This window comes from Patagioenas fasciata, chromosome 24, assembly GCF_037038585.1.
Source record: "Patagioenas fasciata isolate bPatFas1 chromosome 24, bPatFas1.hap1, whole genome shotgun sequence".
In the NCBI taxonomy this organism is placed as follows: Eukaryota; Metazoa; Chordata; class Aves; order Columbiformes; family Columbidae; genus Patagioenas; species Patagioenas fasciata.
This window is the reverse complement of record NC_092543.1, coordinates 7,157,844-7,175,589: the sequence shown is the minus strand read 5'-3', so window position 1 is coordinate 7,175,589 and position 17,746 is coordinate 7,157,844. Positions and strand designations below refer to the sequence as shown.

The 17,746-nt window shown below is 47.4% G+C and overlaps 1 protein-coding gene across 11 annotated transcripts in view; it reads right to left on the bottom strand.

The window, feature by feature from the left end:
- The window catches only part of NCAM1 (neural cell adhesion molecule 1), a 77,950-nt gene that overhangs the window by 18,763 nt on the left and 41,441 nt on the right, over nucleotides 1–17,746 (bottom strand). For 3 of the 11 annotated variants that reach the window (XM_071798791.1, XM_071798794.1, XM_071798793.1), the window contains exons 9-15: nucleotides 14,930–14,959; nucleotides 11,373–11,523; nucleotides 10,617–10,801; nucleotides 10,196–10,292; nucleotides 9,298–9,468; nucleotides 8,325–8,456; nucleotides 7,261–7,275 (exon numbers count right to left, since the gene is read on the bottom strand). In XM_071798791.1, the coding sequence (XP_071654892.1) occupies nucleotides 7,261–7,275; nucleotides 8,325–8,456; nucleotides 9,298–9,468; nucleotides 10,196–10,292; nucleotides 10,617–10,801; nucleotides 11,373–11,523; nucleotides 14,930–14,959 (781 nt within the window). Of the gene's footprint in view, nucleotides 1–2,361; nucleotides 2,365–3,456; nucleotides 3,499–5,283; nucleotides 5,320–7,260; nucleotides 7,276–8,324; nucleotides 8,457–9,297; nucleotides 9,469–10,195; nucleotides 10,293–10,616; nucleotides 10,802–11,372; nucleotides 11,524–14,929; nucleotides 14,960–17,746 lie in introns of all 11 variants that reach the window. The other 8 variants (XM_065855581.2, XM_065855584.2, XM_065855583.2 and 5 more) reach the window with 4 other exon arrangements.

The window sequence follows — 17,746 nt, the reverse complement described above, 5'->3', positions numbered from 1 at the left end:
CATAAACTGCAGGGGTCAGTCATTTGCTTCTTGATTTCAAGGAGATCAGCAGCTACTCTAAGTGTTGCTGGGAAATGAGTTCTGATTAAATCCCTCGCCGGGCTCTGAGATGCCGTGTGGGAGCAACGAGGTGCCCCAGCAGGACAGGTTCAGTAGTACCTTCTGATGCACATTGTGTGAAGTCGCTCTGTGTGCCTATATACACCACTTTATAGAGGCACAGTTCCTGCTCTAGCTGTGTTTAAGGTTCACTCATGATAGAAACATTTATTTCTTAAATCATAATGGGACATGCTCACCAAGGACTGAACTTCAGAAACAAGTAACTTCAGATCCTTCTCATAGGTTACTAAATACATATAGTGTGAATGTGTGTGTGTGTGCATATATATCTATATAAATGTAGGGGGTCAAAACGTTGCTAAGGCAACGGGAGATCCAGGGTTCACGTTATCTGAGCATCTTACCCACAATCTCCCACCAACCGGCTGCCTGTAGCTGGCACACTGGTACCCCAAAAGGCCAAAGGATGTTTGCCATTGGTGTTCAAGCCAGTTATAGAACCTCCCTACGATGCTGACTGTTGGACTCCGATAGTGCAAGAAGCAAACGACTGAGCCGCAGGATCGCTGTTGGGTTTCTTTTGGCCGTTCTGTTGTTGGGTTGGTTGGTTGCTCTCCCCTCCACGTTTATTCAAGCTCAGTGTGGGAGACTGAGGTTGAGTTCTCCACATGCAGACCGTGGTGAGCACCTTCTCCTAAAGGCTTGTAGGAGGATTCTGGAGTGAGGGAAGGTGGAGGTCCCTGGTCACTGACCAGAGGGGAATCCTCACCCCAAATCTAGGCACCCCCATCAGAACAAAGTATTTTACCTTCTGTTCACCAGCGTGGACGACATCAGCAGCACCATGCAAGCCACATGACAAAGTCACATGATACGCACGCACATGATTGGTTGAAAGGAAAGTGGAGGAGGTCACATGGAAAATACAAAAAAATTAAAAAACTGATGTAAACAATGGGCAAGGGAACAAAAAAAAATCAACAACAGAATTACAGACTAAATAAAATAGAAACAAAATTAAATTAGCCAGTATATACCAGAAACACCGGGTAGACAGCAAAATTGCCTGGAAATAAGAATATTAAACCATAGAAAGCGCTGAGTTACGACCCCGTGAGTGCTGTGCGCAGCCACAACGCTGCTCGTTAACACCCGGCCAGACAAGGAACAAGAGTTTTTGTGGAGTGTGCACCAGGACTGGGGCGGCTGAAGGATCCACGAGACGGCTGGAAAGAAAAGGGAATACACGGTTATTCACAAACAGCCCAGGCAATAGAGGTGAAACGGTCAACATCACCGGGGAGGGCAAACCTCGGCATTTCACACTGACGGGTTCTCCCTTCTGCGGAAACAAATGTCTTCCTAAATAGCAATAGCAACTGGAAAAGAGAAAACCACCCATTTTTCGTACACATTTCCAAGGACAAAGCTTTGGATGATAGAGCTGCAACCAGGGTGTGGTCAGACTGATGGAGCACAAGCTCCGTCCCACGCTTGAGGATTCAAGGGATGGCGTGAGCCACGTACAATGAATTGCACTGATGATTCACGTGTGCAAGGGCTTTTTCTGCCAACGAGGAGAGGATGAAGCGCTCTGCACTGGAAGTGAATGACAAGGGTGGCATGAGGAGGAGAACTGGTGCTGAAGGAGGTGAAACAGTGTGCGGACTGCACGACTCTTCATCGCTGCCACTGATACTGAACTTCTTATCTGAGCAACCTAACAAGATTAAGTCAAAGAGACACATTTCTAAATGTCTTTATGCAACTATAGACATCTCCCATACGTTACTGATCACAAAGTCAAAAACTCACTGAAGTCCGTGAAGAAACTCGGCAGCCTCATTAGGATCCAGCTGGATCCACTGTTCATCTTCCTGAATTTGTGATGCTACACAGCAGTTCTCAATTTCTAATTGCTCTTGGCTTCATTCATGTAAGCACTGAGGTGAGGTCAGGGTAAGACACAGGATCATTCGGCATCATCACTAATTAAATGATGCAGTTATAAGAGCATCTGCCTTGTGCCAATGCCCTTTTCTGCTGTTGAATATAGCACATTCACATGCTGCAGGACAAGTTAGCACACAAAACGTGTCTGTTTGCATAAACTGACTGCGTACACAAATGACAACGATGCAGCAACAAGACAGATGTGCTACTGCTCAGTGTAAGAGCTGGGATTTGAACGTAGGTACCTGTAAAGAAACTCGGCCTCAGCGCCCAACAATCAACACCCCCCGCCTTCCCGGAACACACGCATCCCCAGCCCAGCGAGAGAGAAGCGTCCTGTGCCACCCTCTCCATCCCACACCGCAAAATAACCACACACTTCATGCTTTTAGTGTTTTCCACTTAGAAGTGATGAACCATTTCTCACCCGCTCCAGGTAAACACACAGGTAGTTATCTTAAAGAACATATTCACAGCAACACATACTTTGTATTATTGCCAATCAAAAGAAAAGCACTTGACTTTGTAGAAATGATTAGTTGGTCAAAACACACATATGCACCACGGAAACCTAGATCTTCCTCAAGTGTTTTTCTTCATCTTCCAGGACTCTGGTGCCAATATTTGCTCACCTTTCCTATATTGGCGTGTGATCGGCTATAAATCTCCTACAAGTAGGGATTAAAATCACACACTTGATACATCTGCTCAGTACCAGGATGGTGCGTCACTGAACTCTGAACAGCTGGTCTAAACCAGGCATTGCAAAATTGTTCTTTTACATCCAAATCAAGTTTTAGCTATTTTTCCTGGGACTACTCAGATCCAGCATAGCAGCCGCTCTCTACCTGACCCAGCCTCAGCAGGAACGGGTAACTGACCAACAAGGTGGTGAGCAAGAACTGAGGGCATCTGGATCCATTCCCATTTTCTTGTGAAGCCTGAGACCCCTCCCAGCGCAGGCAGGACATCAGTGCTAAGATGGGCGATGCCCCCTCTTCCCAGAGTCCTCTGTCCTGCAAGATCTTCCGCCTTCTTTCAACATTCAGCATCCATGGTTGTAGTACCAATCAAAGATTATTTAGTCCATGTCCCTTTTGCGAGGGCAGGCTTCAACGCTAAAGTCACTAATGGAAAACGTGAAAGGAAACGTTCCTTTTGGAAATTATAAGGTGTTTTTTTTCCTCCCCCTCTAAATTTCTTCTAAATCTTCTATTTCCATTTTTACCACATGCTTGGTAGGACAAGGGGAAGAGGAGGAAGAGTGGTACCATGCTGGGTTCTGGTAACAGCTACATGCTCACACAACACATTAATGCCGAATTGTTGGTTAACAGACATCAAAATAACGCAGTATAGTGCTTTAACTCCCTCGATAGAAGGACTGCAGCACAACAAACAGCACTCTGGAGCAAAGGGGAGCAGTTGCCATCTACTCACTTGGCAGCTCTGAGCTTTCAGAGGCAGCAAGAGGCTGAGTTGCTATGGAAACATGAAGGGTAGATAGGACATGTAAAGGTGAAGCATACCACATAAATAAGTGATGAGAGGCAGGGGCAGAGGTGATGGAAAGGAAAGAGAGGAAGTCTAACGAGGAGGGAGCTGCTTCCCAACCCTGGGAGAGCTGCGCTCACCCAGGGACAGGGAGCCCGCCTGCCCTGCGTGGTTCCTGCAGCAGGTTACGGCTCCAAGGGTCCCCTGCTGATGCTTTTTCATTCTGGAAAGCTGAGAAGCTCTGAATCTAATTTCAGAGACAGCTGCAGCATTTTTCCCTACTTCTGGCTCAAACAGCAGCCTAGGTTCACATATTGCCAGCCCATCAAGTACTGGAGTTTCTGGGAGGCCCCCTACAGCAGCACCTCCTTGCTGGCTCTTGCCCACCTACAGAAGACAAAGGAGCAGGGACTAATGAGAACTTGCCATCCTGACTGACTCTTCTGTCTCAGCTCTGTGCACTAGGGCCAGGGTACAGGCAGAGAGGAGGAAAACGGATCTAACAGCCCAACGAGGTGAGCACCCCTGAGAAACAAGGCGGCTTTGGGAGAGCCTGGGGACTGTGAAGCACTCCCGTCCCTAGAGCAAAGCAGACTGTACAGGCGCTCAAAACCAGGATTACTGTGGCAGAAGGACAAAGGAGGACATCAAACTATTAGAGTGTGTCCAGAGGAGGGCAACCAGGATGGTGGAAGGTATGAGTGCAAGACTTATAAGGAGTGGCTGAGGTCACTTGGCTTGTTTGGCTTGGGGAAGAGAAGGCTGAGGGGGGACCTCATCACAGTCTACACCTTCCTCAAGGCGGGGAGGTGCTGATCTCCCCTCCCTGCTGACCAGCGATAGGACAGAATGGGAAGTTCAGACTGAACATGAGGAAAATGTCCTTTACTGAGAGGGCGGTCAGTCGCTGGAATGTGGTCACCCCAGGGATGTGGTCACGGCATCAAGCCTCTCTGAGTTCAAGGGGCGTCTGGGTGACACCCGTAGCCATATGATTTAGTTTTACGCAGTCCTGCAAGGAGCAGGGAGTTGGACGCAATGATCCTTATGTGTCTTTTCCAACTCGAGGTATTCTATGATTCTATGAATTCTTTTCCTCCCATGGTGGTATCAGCGTGGCTGGTGTGGGGGAGAACAGGACAGACCCTCATGTGGTTTGCAGCCTAAATCTGATTATGCAGATTTAAAAAAAATATGAAGTAGAACATAAAGAAATGAGTTTTCTCATACAGCTCCAGAAGGTGTCTTAGGAACAGGAAGCACAAGCCATTCCCTGCTGATCACACGAGTACCTTCCACTCTGTTTAGCTGAGAAACTAAACTCTATTTGCTGTGCTAAGTTGATTTCATGAAATTCAGCTCCACACCACAAGAGCTGAGCACATCCCACAACACCTCTGCAAGAATGGAATACAAATGGATCAGAAATCTCGATGGCAAAGGCCAGTGACAAGCACCAGCTTTCACACGGGCAAGGTTCCGCTCCACATCTTCTCCTGATCTCTCTCCTTCCATGAGCCTGGCAGACCTGGGAGCTCCCTGCGGCTTCTCTGTCCTGGAAATCAAACTGACGCTTATCTGTAGCTCCTCTATGTGAAGATGGAGATTTCACTCAGGGGGGAAAGAAAATATATATATATATATCTATATATATAGAAAGAGAGAGAGAGAAAAGAAGGAAAACACCCGGGGATGTTAGGCAGACTGCACCACACGGAGTGAGGAGATGCATGCAGAGCAAAATGGAACAACAGCGTCTTCTACCATACTCACTCTCTGCTATACGGGAGGTGGGGGCAGCAGTACTTGCTAAAGAAAGAGAAAGGAAGGTGAGGAGGAGAGGTGATTCCCGTTAAACACTGCCGAAGACAGAAAACTAAACACCAAATCGGTAAGATTTTGTCAGATCAAACCTCTCCGGACACAGCGCAAGTCAAGTATGTGCACCTTGCCAGACCTGCATTGCGGATCCTCTGAGTTCTTGCTTCGACGTAACACGGGATCGCTGGGCACACACCACTTCTCCCCAGCATTCCCGGGAGCTGAAAGCCCTTTCAGACCAGCAGCGTGCGCGTGGCAGCAAACCACAGACCACACGAGCCGTGTTTCCATGAAAGCCATTGCTAACGACCCTATCGCCAGCTTAGGACCTGCTGGAATTTGGGGATTAGTTTAGTTTGGTTTTGTTGGTTAGGGGTTTCTTACATGAAGATATTTTGACATCCGAACCAAACACACGATGCACGCACAGACTGTCATGGTTTAACACACATTTGAGCCCCACCTGCACAACAGCAAGAAACAGCTGCAGAAAACTATTACGAGTGCTATTGTTCTTCCTCTATGTGGCTTCGAATGCTCTGCAAAGCCACGTACCTGTTCCCAGGTGATGAACGGGGGTTGGCAGACAGAGGTGTCTCTGTGGCTGAGGAGCAAAGCTTTTAATGTTCTTTTTCCTCTCTTCTTAACTGGATCTCTTCCCTTTTCCTGCAGTGCTGATCTGCGCACAGACCGAACCCCTAAGCTCTGATCCCCCTCGTGTGTTTGGCAGTACATCCAGTTCAGAAGGGCCTACCAAACCCTTAGCCTGATAGCTACGATACCATCCATGATTAACCTCATGTAAAGGATATTTGACTTCTAGTGAAATTAACAGGCTCCAAACAATTTTAGGCAACAGACCGCACATACGCTCTGGAAAAACGTCCCCCAGCTGACTCGTGTAACTACTGCAGTTTGCAATGCTGTCTGTCCATCTGTCCATTCCTTCGTCCATCCTGGCTATCAATCCGTTCATCCCACCAAGTCTAAGCTTTCGTATAAAACAAGCTTTATGGAAAATAGCACAAGCATGATTCAAATCCTCTAATTAGGGTAAAACCCAAAATATTTCCTTTTGGTACTTTGGCTTCAAAAATACCAAGGAACGCAAGAGCAGCTTCCTAAAGCTCGGCCGTGCAGCCTGGGAACGGATCACTCACCACAGGGACACGCACTTAATAAATGCTCATAGATAAAGAGATTTCTTTTAGCTGCCACTGATTAACTCCCATTTGAAAGGCACAAAGCTGCAGGACACACAATGTTCCGCTGAACCCAACGGGCAAACACATCCATTGGATTCTCTAACTAACGTTCCATTGGGAATGAGGAAACATGCGTTTTTTATTTCCTATCAGGCTTGTTTGAGCATCCAGTCTATGCGAGCTCCGCAATACTGTCCAAAGACCACGGTGACAGTGGTAGTGAGAAGAGGCAAAAAATGGCACTCTTTTTTCTTGAAGTTTTAGCTTTGTGAAGGTATTAAAAATTGTGAAGATATTAAAAATTCAGAGGCTTTTCATTGGCTCTTAATTGGTCTAAACTAGATTTGCATTTCTATTTCTGAATTATCTACATTTCATTAAAATCAGAGTTTTTTTATCGATTCATAAACACAAAGCCTTACACTACTCCATTCTGTAATCAACGAGCTATTATTATTAGACAATCACTACATGACATATTTGAATTGCATGCTCTACGACAAGGAAAAAACATGTTAGGCTCTAATTCTGTTCTAAGAAGTGCAGTATCACCCATCGTAGGACGACTATTCTAGGGTCAGTCTTGTTAGGAGATGGACAGCACCAGTTACTTCATTTTTAAAGACCTGAGAGGAAGAAGAACTAGATGGAAAGCTAATGTTATGTGTGTTAGAGGAGCTCTAGGAACACAAAGAGAGTGAGAGAAATGCAGAGAGGCACTTACGTGAGTGAGGGATGCCTGCGGGTTTCCCATGGATGGACACAGACAAAAAGAAACGACAGAGATAGGAAAAAAAATGTAGAAGAGGTGAGGAGATAGAGAACATGGAGCTGGACAAGCAAAATACCACCAGCTGCCTCAAATCCAGCCCTATGGAGCCGGGTGGGTACCAGGAGCTATCCCAACAGACAGGACATCAATGGCGAGGGTTGGCCTGGGATTTCCCACCACCAAGGAGCGTGTGCTGCCCCACACGGCTCAGGAGTCGGGGTGAGGAGGAGGCTGGCGGACACACCAGGACCATGCAGAGCTCCCAGGGCCTCAGGGCGTGCGTCCAGGGGCCGGGAGCGCTGCCAGCCCCGGGCCCAGAACGTCCTGCAGAGCTGTTTCAGAAGAGCTGGGGAACAGGTGCATCAGGATGGGTGCGATGGGGGAAGGAGAATGCGCTGTACGTCTAAATGCAAAGGGAATGGGAAAGAATAACTCCAGGGATTGGGAGCAGTTGAACACAGATCCTAATACCTGGATGAGGCTGTGCACAAGGTCCTCTTCTCCCCTACCTGCCTTTGTCCTATCTCCCCTACCCACTCGACACCTTTGTTTCTCCTTTTCTCCCTTCTGTATTGAATAACCCCCTGGTTTTTAATCCTTTTCTCTTTTGTTTCTCGTTGGAACAGGAGGGCAAGCGTTACGCCAGAGCAGAGCATCCGCCATAGGAGCGGACGAATACCCAAGTAAAGCAGGAATCACCTTACAAGCTACGTGGGCAGCTTAAAGCAGTGATTTGCAGTATTTATTATTAAAACTCCATTGCATAGCCCCTTCTCTTTGACAAGACCAAGTTTATACTAGAAACCCAAGGCACAAACGAGTGCAAATCAAATAGTTCTTCCGCCTTCTACCTTCAAAGAAGATTTTTAGTCAGTAAGGAAATTCACTACAATAATAAACCACAACAACAAAAGGTGCAGCAAGGTCTGCAAGAGAAGGTTTAATCCATGCGTGGCAGAGATTCCCTGGAAAGATGCAAGGAAAGAGAAGCAGAGGAATGTCTCAGTTTTACTTACGAACTGGCTGTGTCTTGAAGTCGGACGGCACGCTGATCTCCCCCACGCCCTTGCCGTTGACCGCAGACAGCCTCACCGAGTACGTGGTTTCAGGTTTCAGGCCGGTGATGGTGATCATGCCCTCCACGTTTGCTGTTGCGGAAACAATAGAGGAAAAGCAAAAAAAGGCTCAGGTTTTAAGTCAATAATCAACGCCACGTTGATGTTATCTGCTTTTGCCACCCCCACGCAATAGCCCTCCTCTTCCAGCCTTGCATGTACAGTGCAGACACAGGAAAGGTCAGGGCTGGCACCGCTGTGTCCAACAGCCGATTGAAGGCGTGTGGCCACAGCCTCTCCAGAGGGGATCAGCGGGCCGGTGGGCACCTAAAGAACAATTTCAGTTCCAGCCTGGATTGGCAGTGCAAGATTCAGCTCCAAAATACAACTCTACTCTTCATAGTCCTCCTGAATTAAAATTCCTTTGGTCTACTGGACTTCAAGATCCGTTTTAAGCAGTGTGTATTCCTATAGATTGCTGTAACGGGACAGGGTGTAATGGGCGTTGGACTTGCTGCTGGAATAGGAGGGTTTATGTTCCAGGGGGAGCTGAAGGGTAACAAAAGCCCTCTTGGGAAGCACTCGGTCACTGCCCAGTCAGCAGGCGAAACCTCATTCAATACCAGCCACAGGGTTCTTCACCTTATTCAGCCAGGATGGTGCGAACAAGGAGGGGACACAGAGATGAACACAGTGCTACAACACACAGAGAAGCTGTAGGTGTGTGATGGTCTATCAGCACAGTTTGGGTCACATTTGCAACCAAAAATCCAAGGTGTCACCGCAAAACCAATGTTTAACAACCTGTCCAGGGCATTAATATAGGAGCTAAAATCGCAAAGCTCTGGAAGCCTCCGCTCTGGCTTTTGCCTACAGGAAAGAATATGATTTGAATTGCAGGCGGGTGAGATAACCTCTTGTTTTATCATCCTACCTTCTTTGGCGTCATACAGCCTTGAATGCCATTCTCCTTCGCCCAGTGCCCTCCACTCTGCCTTGTACTTGAGAATGGGCACCCCACCGGTCGCTTCGGGCTCGTCGAACTCCACCTGGGCGGTACTGGAGTAGGGCTCCACTCTGTCAATGGAAGGAGAGGACGGAGTATCTGGGGGAGGAAGGGAAAACAACCAGTGACACAGAGAGCAGCAGGAAACAAGGATCCCAGAAAACCGGGAATATTAAAGACACCCGTGTCATGGCTTCACAAAGGAGAAAAGGCTCCACTCTGGAGGGGAAGGCTGTTAAGAGGGCTTTTACAGATGTTGATTAGACAGTGCAGAGGCTAGAGACCTAGAGCGCCTTCTTCAAAAGGCCTCAACCAGGACTGAGTAGCAAGAGCACCCCAAATGCTATCCTGCCCCTCCAGTCTCTTCCACAGGACATCCCAGTACACAGCTTGACCAGTTCTGGATCTGTCCCCACGGCAGCCCAGAGAGGACACCAGAGGCCCCTGCAGCCCGTCACGCAGCCGGGCACCAAGCCTCCTGGGCTGGTACGCAGCGCTCTGAGGTTTCTACCTTGCACTACCTGCACTGTTAGGGATATTCTGCTGATTTTGAGAAGTGCATGCGTATGCAGATGTGCAACCACTGTCAGAAACTGAAGATCACAGCTCTGTCAAAGTGTACTGGAAGCATGGGCAAGAACAAGACCATTCTGAAACGAGGAGACATATAATGAGGATCTTGTTATTAGTAACCTATCCAAATGCAAAAACCTCTTGGGAAGCAGAAGCCGGCTCTCCTGTTACCCCGCCAACGCAACAGTCGTTCCACCGCCTCAGCTCAAGGGCTGAGCAGGTATTTCCTTACCTTCCCGCCCGGGACGCTCACCTGCCTGCACAAGAATGAACTCGGAGGACTCCTGGCCAATGCGGTTCACAGCAGTGCAGTTATAGTTGCCAAAGTCGTTTTCAGAGTCTGGTGTCACCTGTGGAAGGAATGAAGGCTCATTCTCAGGTCAGAAAACTCCTTTCACTCTCTGAATGCAGTAGAAGCTGCAATAGAAGTCCGCGTGCTAACACAGAGGGAAGAACCGCAGCGGGCAGAAAGATCAAAGACAAAGAGGGGGTGGTGTCTCCTATTACCTGACGGTCTTAGCATTTGCAAGCCAGAAGCACCTCCTAACTTCTTGTCTAGCAACAGGGTGCCCTGACAAAAGACTTAACTCCTTCAGCATCAGGAACACAGATCACTTGATAGCTCTGAGCCTTCCTGGCTGCATGCGCCTTCTCCCATCCTTGCTTCTCCTCACCTCCAGGTAGCTCGCTGATGGAGTGTTGTAGATCTTGATGTTGCTGTAGTTGGAGCTGGGGAGCAGCTGTCCATCCCGAAACCAGGAGATGACAGCACTGGGGTAAGCAAACACCTCACAGGTGATGTTCACTTGGTTCCCTTCCCAGGTATAGACAGCCACAGGGCCCTGAAGCTTGGGGGCATCTGAAAGACAGACACATTTGTGAAGGTGATTTCAGCTAGAAAAATCTCCTAAAGTAGTCCAGTCAGCCTCACTTTAAGGATCTCTTGGCCAAGGTCCAGCTTAATATGGGGAAGGGAATCTAGAACAGGAAACGGGAACTGTGTTGTCACCTGGAGGGACGGGCAGTGACTTTTGCTGAAGGATGGAAGGAGGAAACCTACTCCAGCCCCAAAGGCAGCTGCTAACGCAGCGCGGGAGGAGCAGGCGGCACGCTGTGCATCCAGGGAAGCGCGCACCCAAGGAAGATGCACCCAGCAACGAGGTTGTGGCAGACTCGTGGCCCATCATCTTCCCAAGGGGCGAACAGTAACCCAGCTGGAGACAGCTAGAGCAAACATTGGCATCTACGCACACAGCAACGTGTCTCCAACCAAATGATTTCAGACTAAGTTGCTTCCTGTGCCCCCTACGTAAACTACGCACATTCCCCTGGCTGTAGGTGCCTCTGTTTCATCACAAGAAAAAGAAATCAAAACAGCCCCCCCTTTTAAACACACGAACACCCTCCCCACACCGTGTTGCACTTCTTACACTGCACTTCAAGGTACATGGCTTGGGAGTCCTGTCCGATGGTGTTGCTGGCTATGCATACATATTCTCCTGCATCTGTGTACTGAATTTCTTTGAGAGTCAGGGATGACACCCGGGCATGGCTACGGACTATGATGCGCCCATCCAGAGTCTGGCAGGAAAGGAAAATAGAGTTAGAGGCTGAGCTGTGAGCCCGTGGTGCAGACTAAAGGGATGGGAATGAATGTGAGTCTAGCGCACACCACTCTGCTCCTCAGCTCTTCAGAGCTGATCACCCAAGGCCAGGTGAAATCATGGGCACAACATTTTGGCCAGCATGCACTTGTATAAAACCTCCCCAGCTGGCACTGTGTTCCTGCTCTTCTCTCAGATTCTAGTTTTATTTCAATGTCCGTGAAACGGCACAAATGAGAACAGATCCAGATCTCAGAGCTGAATCAGGCAAAAACGACAGCTCCGAGCTTTCACCTGAACGTGGCGCTGAAGAGAGCAAGGCACAGGGAACAAGAAACTACGTGACCCTGCTAGAGGCAACCCTGCTTCCAGATCTTGTGATACTTCAAGGAAGTTCTAGAGCAATTGCATTGGTTATATGCCAGCTTAGAAATTGCTCCCATATGCAAGAAAGTGTGTGGATGTCAACGACAGAGACAAGGAATGCAAGACCCAGGCTGCCATCTGCTCAAAGGGATCGCAGCCCCCACGGTGACCCCATCCCACACCACTTTTTTCCCCCTCTCCAATTTGTGCCCAAAGCCCAAATGCCCCCTTAATACACGGAACACAGAAGACTATGGACTCCTTCCTCCACCTGGTGCTTGTGCTTCAGCTTGGGAGCTTTAAAGTATCAACTCTCTCATTAGTTGGGTTTATATTCTAAACACTCATCTCTACGAAGCCATCGGAAGGCAGGAGTATACACATGGCGAACTACCAGCACCTGATTATTATGGCAAAGGTAATTTTACACCCAGTGTCAATCTGCCTTCTCCCCACTCTGTCAAGATCCAATACAAACAAGAAGTGCTAGGCAGTCACGCTAAAATGACAAACTTTACAAGTAATGCAACTGATTCTGAAGGTGAAGCTCTGTTCCTCAATGCAAAAGGCACCGGTAACGAAAAAGATCAGGAAAAACATCCCAAAGAAGAGAAAAATGTCTACCCAAGAAAGCATGCTACTAGTTTTCTTTGTTGATGTTTCAGATGCTAACAATTCCTGCCTATAGGAGGCATTGGAAAGGTAGAAACTTGAGAGCCAGATGCGGACACTGCCATCCCTTCACCTGGACTCCTTGGTCTTGAGGACTTTGGGTAACAAAATGCTTCCCAGCAATGGGAAGACAACCTAAGGGACACAAGCAATAACTCATGCCATAGCAACGGCCACCCTATAGAAAAGGATATGATGGTTCTCTATAGTAGCAATTACTATAACTTAACCTAGGATACGCGCAGGTGTTTTTCTCTGAATTGGGACAATGCCACGTGGCACAGTCACTATGCACAGGCTGGCCCAGGTTTCAGTACTTCAGTGCAAAGGGGAAGCGGAGAGCACATAGGAAATGCATTCACCCCCCCGCTTTCCTCCATCATTTGGATTTCTCAGTCCTTTCGCCAACAAGTATCCAAGACTTAATTTCACAGCCATATCTTCTCCTCGCCTGCTTCCCACACCGAGGACATCACCACGAACAGCACGCGGGATCCCGGCTGCAGGAACGCGATCCAGAGAGGGAAAACGAGCTGTCTCGTAGCCCTGTGCCCGCACCGCGCCAACCAGAGCTCAGCTGCAGCTTCTCCCATCTGCACGGCCGCACTAACTCCAGTTACCACAAATGCACCACCAGTTTGTGCTGTAACCGAGATGTAATTTTCCTTGTAATTGAGCTTCTTTGCATCTGTTGGTGATGTGTGGTGGTGTGTATTTTATGTTTTAGCAGGCTGCTAATATGACTTTCAGCAGCTCTCCAGTATAGGCAGGACAAGAACAGTGAACTGAGACATTATGGACTGTGCACAGTGAATAGAGCTGGTTGTGGTTTAGAGGAAGAAGGAGCCAACTGCAGTTGTGCCTCCAAAGCAAGGAAAGTGAGATTTAACACCTGTTTATGCTGCTATGACGGAAGCTCGTAGATACTTCCTTACTTCAAACCAGCCAATGCAATAGTAAGAGTGAAATACAATGCCGAGTATTCACTTGGTTTCATGTGAACCGAACTGGACCACGCTGCCGAAAGACCCCGTGCTTGCTGCTTTAAAGATGCAACCATCAGCTTCAACAACATTCTCACAGAACCCCAGTGGGATGCTTTAAGACACAGATGCAGTAGGAAATTTAGCGAAAGCAAGCTTAATTGTATTAGTGCTCGTATTAATAAAAAGCTTGAGACAGGGAGCACGGTGAAACACTATCGGGAGTGAGGGGAGATGCAGACAAATGTAATAGGAAGTAACTTGAAGCCTGAAGAGATGCAACTACTCAAATTCCAAATTCAACGCAAACCGGTCTGGACGCCCAGCGCCCTCACTCGCCACAATTCACCCATTCCAAATGATTATTCGCAAGAAAAGATTGGCCGTATCTTCTCAGCCCCATACGAAATGGAAGTGGATGGTACTTAAGTTAGAGGTTCGCTGTGTTTCCACCACACCAGTCTGTGATTTAAGAGAGTTTATAAAATAAAGAATTCAGGATACCTGGGAGCCTCCAAAAATTCATCCTAAGAATACAAATGCAAGTCACCCAGTTCTGAGAGCTAATTTCGTTCTCTACCTGACCCCTATTCTTCGCTTGAAATCACATTTTCTGGTCCATTTTGAAGAGAGAATGCTACAAATCAGGTGTGTGTAATGGTAGGTTATTGTTATTTTTAAAATACAGCGCTGAATGTGAAATAAAACAGCACCCAAGCACATTTGCACCAAAGTGAGCTCCTGCTCTGCCCCACACCCTCTACCGAGCCCCGAAAATCAAAGACAAATAACAACTCAGCAATTTGGAGCATTTTCTGGAGAAAGATAACTTGTGAAAGGTTTCTCTGCATTGATTTTGAAATGGAACATGATGCAGTTGGCTTCTAGAGAAGGTCAAACCTGAGGAGCACCATGAGCAACCAGAGGAGTTGGCTGGAGCGAAGATCTTATCTTTGGGAATGACCCCATTCCCAGAACACATGCTGCTGCTAACGCTTAAACTCCAAAAGACAGATATAATTCACTGGTAGAATAGAAGAAAATGGTGAAAGCAGGATTTGCCATATTTTACATTGGTTTTTAATTTTAGGTGTCTTTATTTATTTGAAGTGACAACCAGAATTACTCACTCCCAACACAGCTGGTTTGCTCATCCAAAAACGTATCACTACATGCCAAGCAATTTCTAACTCTAGCAGCTGTTTCTTTTATGTACTGATATTATTATTAATACCGATAGTATTATTAATACTGGTTGAGTTGGCGTGGTTACTGGACTAGAGATTTGTTAATCGGTAATGCTGAAAACAACAACAAACCCAAAAAACTAAGAAGTTCGCTAAAGGTCTGGTAATCTGATACCTCTTGTTTCTCGGGCCGGGTCCACGAAGCCTGGAGAGAACAGATATAGAACACAACGACAGAAAAAAAGCAGTAAGAGTTTATCAAAGGTTGCTTTTAGGTATCATGGTGTATGCACCACATTGCGTTCTGTGCACATGCAGGCTCCGAGTTGCACATCTCGTGTGTGGGGTGATCGCAATTTCCACTTCCCAATACAACCTCAATTTAGATTTGTATTCCAAATTTAGTACCCCATAAACTGGTCTTAAAATGATCCAGCAAAGCCTAATGACACCTCAAGACTGCTCCTGTGTCTATATATCGAGCGACTGTGTCCCTCGTCACATCTCACCGTTTCTGCCTGTTCCCAGCACACTGGGGAAGGGTTCTGATGAGTTCAGGCACTGAGCTCCTAGAACAGTTATGGAGCTGGTTTTCTAACACTGGTTCGTTAGCCACCCGCACACACTGATTAACATTAACACGCTGTTAATGCGACCATGCATTTGCACACGTTTTTGCATGCGTGCTGTGCCCCAAGTCGGAGGCCATGAGCTGCAGGGACTGGAACAGCAGCACCCCCAGGCAGGAGGCAGCAGGGCAGACCCTCGGACCAGTTCATCATGTCCAGCTCAGTGTGCTTAGGGACGTGTGCACCCAGTCCTTACTGGGCTTGGGACAGTGAAACATGCACAAACCTTACCAAACATACACGTCTCATTCAGAGAAAGCCACCAACAGTTTGGACCGTATTCACTGTAGTCTGGAAAGACCAAAGTTGCTGGGTTCTGGTTTTTCCCTATAATTTATCTTTCAAATATTTTTCCTTCTGGTCTCTATTCTAATTGCAACCTGATCCACGACAGTTCAGGAGTCAAAAATCACCTGCTAATGTCACAGCCACGATGGCACTGTTGAACACGAGGCACAAGCATTGCTGACATGTGGATGTGACAGCACACACACGAGTGACGTTACAGAAATGGAGATGAAAGCTTAGGAAATGAGAATAAAACCCACAGTATTGCTTCCACAGTGCTTCTAGCGAACATGGAGAGACCGAAATATTAACATATGATACAGACAGCCTCCTTCTAGAATGCCTTTGACAAAAGCAAGTTAATTGCTTGTAACTAGAGGCCTGAAGTGAAGCCACATGAAGAATGGCTCACCAATACCTGCATGGGCTAGCACTCTCATCATTTCTTTGTATATCTATCTATCTATGTATATATCCTGTCGTGCACTAGTTCCTGGGAGGTTGAACAGCCAACCACACTAATTCAGCACCAACCCTTTCGGATGTCCCCGTCCTTCTGCGTACCCGAGCAAGCCAGGAGAGCCAAAGAGTTGCCCCATGCAAGGCCCCTTCCAGTCCTATTCACTGAGTCTCTATGGTGTCAGCACAGAGATCTAAAAGCAAATTCAAACAAACCAACCAACCCACAAAAAACCCTCCATAAAAAACATTTTTATTCTTTGGTGTTCAGTGCCTGTCGATCTAAAAGAAGATGAAGGAGGAAAAAAGCCTCTTCCCGCATTCTTAGAGGTTGCTGTTCCTCCATAATGGGACTCACGGGTATGGGGAGAAAAGGCAGAACCACACTCTCCATCCCGCAGAGATTCCTAACAAGTCTCCTTCATCAAGACCAAGAGATATCCAAGCTCTGTGCAGCACCACGCAGGGAACAGAGGGGGAACCGTGAGCCTGATACCCCCTGGATCACTAAATCCACAGGTATTCTCATGTACAAAGTACAACACAAATTTAAGACAAGGAATTGTATGCAAGGTATATTGTCCACTTAAAAAGACAATCAGGAAATTGAACTTCAGTCAAATTTTGAAGTGTTAGGTCTGCTGCATCCTATCTAGAAGCACTTTGCTGAAGGAACCGCAACAATGCTCGTTCGCATCACCAGAGTATTTAATGCAATTGTGTGTAGGAGCAGTCAGTGATTGCCTCACCCAAAAACCTGACAGGAAGCACGGCGTGTCTGCACTCGTACACACCAACACACAGCACACCAAAACTCTATTTACTGAGTCACAATAAGTATTCTGCTAGAGCAGTAGAAGAAACACCACTCCTAAGAGGGCATGAAGTGCACTGGAGGCAGTGAGGAACACAGCTTTACGTCTGGGATCAAAGACAGCATTCCTCCTCCCCACAACGGCCCAGAAATAAATACTCAAGAAAGGAAAAGGCCAAACCATTTCAACTCAAGCTGGTGACTTTCCAGGTCTGTTAGTTTTTGCTATGTTCTGCAGCAGTGACAGGAATCTCAGGCTGACAGGGCAAAAGTTTCTCCTAAGTAGTGTGCTCCTACATTTACAACCAAAATCACACATAAGCAATTTTATTCTATTTTTTTTTTAATTTTACTTGCATTTCTGCAGGTCAGGAGGATGCAAGCTGCCAGTTTACTAGTAAGAGGAAGCCTCCACCATGCCACTATCTGGAAGTTCGGTTTGCTCATCTGATTTTGCTGGAGCGCAGTCACAGCCACTTACCTTTGCAGAGCACCCTGAGAGCACAAGGGGTTTTGTCCCCAAAGTGCCATGTTACGTGAGCACAGCCATAGAGGGGAGAAGCTTTAGCTACGCGTGCTAGGATATCAAGAGGTCTCTAAGGGAGGTGTGAAAATGTTGGTGTGGGGCTATAGGACACCTCCTGCCCCTTGCACGGGATGTGATACCAAACACACCTTTACCCTGAGGTTTGAAGCGGTGTGTGAGACACGTGGTAGTACCTCAGACCTTGGATCTTCCCACCTGTATAAGAAACTATCAGAGCACTAACGTTTTCCTTAGTATTGATCACCAACTTAACAG